Source organism: Teleopsis dalmanni, chromosome X, assembly GCF_002237135.1.
Source record: "Teleopsis dalmanni isolate 2A chromosome X, ASM223713v2, whole genome shotgun sequence".
Classification (NCBI taxonomy): domain Eukaryota; kingdom Metazoa; phylum Arthropoda; class Insecta; order Diptera; family Diopsidae; genus Teleopsis; species Teleopsis dalmanni.
The window spans coordinates 100,375,853-100,380,896 of NC_051848.1; the positions used below are offsets into that span (position 1 = coordinate 100,375,853).

The following is a 5,044-nucleotide window of genomic DNA, read 5'->3' on the forward strand; positions in this document are numbered from 1 at the left end:
GACAGTTCGTTTACGGCAGCTGTTGAAACCAGTTCACCTCAGTAGTGCGTTGCGAAAAAAACAATGGAAAAAAATATTGAACAAAGAGTTTGCATCAAATTTTGTTTTTCGAACGAAATTTCGTGTGCAGAATCGTTGCGAATGCTACAAAAGGCTTATGGGGAATCAGTTTTATCGAAAACTCAAGTTTATGAGTGGTACAAAGCCTTTCAGGACTGTCGTACGACCGTCGAAGACATGCCGCGTTCTGGACGACCTTCGACCTCTACCACCGACGAAAACATTGAAAAGGCAAAGGAAATCGTGTTCAAAAATCCTCATGTGAGTGTTAGAGAGATAGCACGAGAGCTAGGCATCGGTCGTGAGATGGCTCGTTTGATTTTGGTGGACAATTTGTGTATGCGACGTGTCAACGCCCGGCTTGTTCCGATTCACCTCAATTTGTTCAACATTATCAACGATTTTAAGGCCAAAAATTCAATAAATACCATCGAACAGCCACCGTATTCACCTGATCTTGCACCGTGTGACTTTTTCCTGTTTCCCAAACTCAAATTACCACTCAGAGGAACGCGTTTTGAATCCATAGAAGACGTAAAACAGAATTCGCAGAGGGAACTCAAAGCCATACCGGAAAGCGCCTATAAAAAATGTTTTGATGATTGGAAGAAACGTTGGCATTTGTGTATCGCTTCTAATGGAGCATATTTTGAAGGAGATAAAATAAATATTGATGAAGATTAAGAATTTTGCGTTTTATTTATTTATGACCGGAAACTTTTCGGTCACAATGTAAACACAGTTTCAAAAATAAAAGTGGTGCTGAAGCCAATACAGCATTGGCTGTGCATTGTATGGAGCATAAACATGAACCTGATTTTGATAAGGCAAAAATTTTATATGAAGAAAGGAACCATAATAAGAGGTACTTTCTAGAAATGCTCTCAATACTTCAAGTGCCCAATAATATAAGACTTAATTATAAAACTGATACGGACAACTGTGCTCAGGCTTATAGGAATATTATAAACAAATGACACAGGATGTTTGTAAAGCTTTTTTTGTTTTTTTTATAAATTTTTTTTATAATTTTAATTTTTCTTTTGTATTTTTATTATTGTTTTTTCTCTTGTTGTCATCATTATTATTGTATTTATTGTATGATTTTTCTTTATAATCCGCTATAAAAATGTGAACATCCTATATTTTGTGTAGTTTTCCCTGAAGATGACTATCGAAGATAGTCGAAATATCGGAAATAAAATATAAACGATTTTTAAATATAAATAATAAATTAGTGACTTTTTATTTATATTAAAATTTGACCAATTAGCCCGGTAACAAATTATTATAATAATAATTTTTGGTCACAAATATAAGTATTTAATAAATATATTATTTTTATAAGTCAAATAAATAATTTTGAAGCAGATCAAATTTATTACAGAGGCTCTATTCTGTGTTTATGTATATCAAATAATGTCAATATTGGCATTATTGAAAATTATTTTGCACTCAATAGATACCAACAATTTAGTGCATTTAGTATTTATTTGATACTTTGAATTATAAAAGATATACTGAACATTGCTGTCTTGTACATGTCCCTATAGTTTTGATAAACATCTTGATTTAATGCGTTTTCTACTGCTTCGATGCTTTTTATTTCTATTGTTCTTTCAATTCCTTAAGCACACTAATTTACTACACTAACTGCAGCTCTACTCCCAATGTGAGTCTCATTGAACTTCAGCTCCATCCAATTTAAATCGCTGAGTTTCTACACCCCAGCCCAGATTAGCTTCAATAAAAATCTCACTCCTCCATAATCCGCCCTTATTCTCAAACAATCCCTTCCCTTTTCGCACTTCCTTTACACAACCACATCGTACGCAATTTTTTCAGGTAATATCATATAGACCCACTAAGACTATATTAAAGCTAGAAAGTTTTGAAACCTCAATGATAAAATAAAACTAAATATATTAGAAATGCCTAATAAGCCTCATAAAAAGTTTCAGTTGTGTGTCTATTAATCAGACTAACATTAGTTATTGATAACTATATTTTTAATAAATACAATTGGTAAATTTTTTAAATTACATCATATTTTTTTCTAATGAAAATATATTTATCTAAAAGCTTAATTAATTAAATAATTTATTATAATACTAATGTTCTTCTGAAACTACCTTAAGCATACCAATTTCATATATTAAAACTTTCAAGCTTTACTGTTGTATAAGCAAATAATAAAATGATATTTGATATTAAAAACAATAATAATAAAAATAAAAATTAATTAAAAAAAATGAAATTTTATTACTATACAAGTATTAAGTTTATTAGTATATGTGTATTCAAGTCTATTAATGAGAAAATGAAACTTATTAATATTCGATAAGTTTTAGTAGAAACAATTGACTGAATTTTTAAGTTGTCATTCCACAATTTCTAATCAAAAAGTATTTATCTTATACCTATTAAGAGTTAAAAATTGAACACGTAAAGTAATTAGAATTCTCGGCGATGATATTTGTCTGGCTCAAAATATGAAGTCACTACAACTCGATCACTAAATCTGCGTCCTGTCAAGGCTTGTTGCGCTTTCTGACAGTCAAGTATAGAGTTGAATTCCACAAACACTTTACCACAACCAGGTACGTCTACACCTTTAACTGGACGTGGAATTTCGATACTGCGTACAACTCCATGCTTATTGCACTCGTTCTTGATATCCTCTAAGATGTCTTCGTACTCTTCCTCATCACGTAGCTCGTCAGGTGTTACCATATTAAACAGGCATAAAATTTCAGTAGATAGTCCAGCACTGATTACAGTTGTTAAGCCTGGAACCTATAAATTTAAACATGTGAAAATGTACGTTTAAAAATTTATTCTCAAATTCTACTTAACGACCTGTAAAGTTACGGGTGTGGCTAAAATGTTAAGCGCTGCATTTTTAGCACCCACGCTAGCTCGTTGCACAATTAGTTTTTTGTCTCCCAATTGCATTCCATTTAAACCAGCGATTGCCTTCATAAGAAATTTGTTTAACATTTAATTAACATTAAATTTGAACTTTTATTTACTTGATCAGTTACGTTTAAGTCCGCATATGCACAGAATGCATAACCCTTACTTAATCCAGTTGCGGAATCTTTAACTAAATTAAATGCGCGCAGATAGCCAAAGGATAGCAAAAGTTCCTTAACCTATGGAATATAAAAACAACATTTGGTATTACATTAGCAAGAGACAGTAAAGATTTTTGGACAGAAATAAGGAAAATAAATGGTGCAAATCATGTTAAAAGTATGAAACTAGACGCTGATTTACTAGCAAAACACTTTCAAAAACTACTTAACTGTAAAATACATGAATATAATTTCAGCTATGCTTTGCCGTATGTAAGAATTGAAGAACTAGATAAAAAAATAACAATAGAGGAAGTGCAAGATGCTCTTAACTGCTGTAAACAAAACAAAGCTCCCGGCGTTGATCGTGTGCCAGCAGAATTTTTTAAGTATGCTACACCCTCGCTGACACAAAAACTAACGCAAGTCTTCGCTCACATATTCGAAAACACGTCAGCGCCAAAAGAATTTAAATCATCAATTATTTTTCCACTTTTTAAGAAAGGAGATAAAAATCATGCAAGTAATTATAGAGGGATATCTTTTCTAAACACAATTGCGAAAATATTCTCTACAGTAATAGCTAATAGATTACAGAAGTGGGTAGATGAACATGGCCTAATCAGTGAATATCAAATGGGTTTCAGAAAAAAATACTCAACTATAGATAATATTTTTATATTGACAAATGTAGCAAGAACGTATATAAAGAATGAAAAGAAGCTATATGTTTTTTACGTGGATTTCCAAGCAGCGTTTGACACCATAAATAGAAACTCATTGTTTTATAAACTAAGTAATATTGGTTTGTCAACGAAGATAATTCAGATGATTCGAAGCCTCTACTGGGAAAGTAATGCTGCGGTCTGGGATGGCAATAAATTATCAGAATGGTTTAGAACAAATATGGGAGTAAAACAGGGGTGCGTTTTGAGTCCTTTGCTGTTTGCACTGTTTCTAGACGACTTGACAAAAATTTTACCCGGTGGTATAGAATTTGGTGGAGTGGGCTTAAAAATCTTAATGTATGCAGATGATATCGTATTAATTATCGTATTAATAAATTGAATGAATATTGTAAAATGTGGAGTTTAAAAATAAATATTAATAAGTCGAAAATCATGATATTCAGGAAATACGCAAGAAAACTAAGAGCTGAAGAAAAATGGCGGTTGGAGGAAGAATACATAGAGGTGGTTAACCAATTTAAGTATCTAGGGATATGGATAACTTATAATACATGTTTCGGTAAACACATCTTAGAGAAATTAAAAGAAGGTAAATTGGCAGTAAACAGTACTTGGCGTAAACTCTTAGGGAACAAAGAAGTCTGTCCAGCGGTGAAACATAAAGTTTTCGAGACGGCAGTTAGAACTATAGTAACATATGGGGCAGAAGTTTGGGGTGTGGAGAGATATGAAGAACTGGAAAAATTACAAAGGAACTACATTAAACGTGCATTTCATTTACCAATAAACACACCGAACTATATGTTACATTTGGAAACTGGATTACCGTCGTTACATATAAACACGCTTAGACAACATTTCAAATATATAAATCGAATACTAGTTTTAAAGGAAAGTCGTCTGACAAAAATAGTAACTCAAAAATTATTAAGCAATAAAACCTTATTTTTCAAAAACTGGATGGATATGGCAACAGAATTAGATGAACCTTTACAAATACAAGAGACTAGATCCTGGAAAATATGGCAAGAAGCTATAATAAGTAAGCAAACAAGCAAAGAACGAGTACAATTCGAGTACGCTGCGAGAACGAGCCTAACGAGATCAACGTACAGTAAACTAAATTACGATTTGAAGGATAACAATTATTTTAATTCCAAGTACAGAGAAATAGATATTACAAGAATATTTAAAACACGAGGCGAACTATTACGCTTG

At 32.1% G+C, this 5,044-nt stretch overlaps 2 protein-coding genes across 2 annotated transcripts in view; one reads left to right on the forward strand and one right to left on the reverse strand.

The window, feature by feature from the left end:
- LOC119688828 overlaps positions 1 to 2,404 on the forward strand; it is a 3,326-nt gene extending 922 nt beyond the window's left edge. Inside the window, exon 2 of the mRNA XM_038103492.1 lies at positions 2,366 to 2,404. Coding sequence (XP_037959420.1) covers positions 2,366 to 2,404 — 39 coding nt within the window. The remainder of the gene's footprint in view (positions 1 to 2,365) is intronic.
- Positions 2,405 to 2,431: 27 nt separating this feature from the next.
- LOC119688829 (splicing factor U2AF 50 kDa subunit-like) overlaps positions 2,432 to 5,044 on the reverse strand; it is a 3,104-nt gene continuing 491 nt past the window's right edge. The window contains exons 2-4 of the mRNA XM_038103493.1: positions 3,093 to 3,215; positions 2,920 to 3,036; positions 2,432 to 2,856 (exon numbers count right to left, since the gene is read on the reverse strand). Coding sequence (XP_037959421.1) covers positions 2,515 to 2,856; positions 2,920 to 3,036; positions 3,093 to 3,215 — 582 coding nt within the window. The 3' untranslated portion in view covers positions 2,432 to 2,514. The remainder of the gene's footprint in view (positions 2,857 to 2,919; positions 3,037 to 3,092; positions 3,216 to 5,044) is intronic.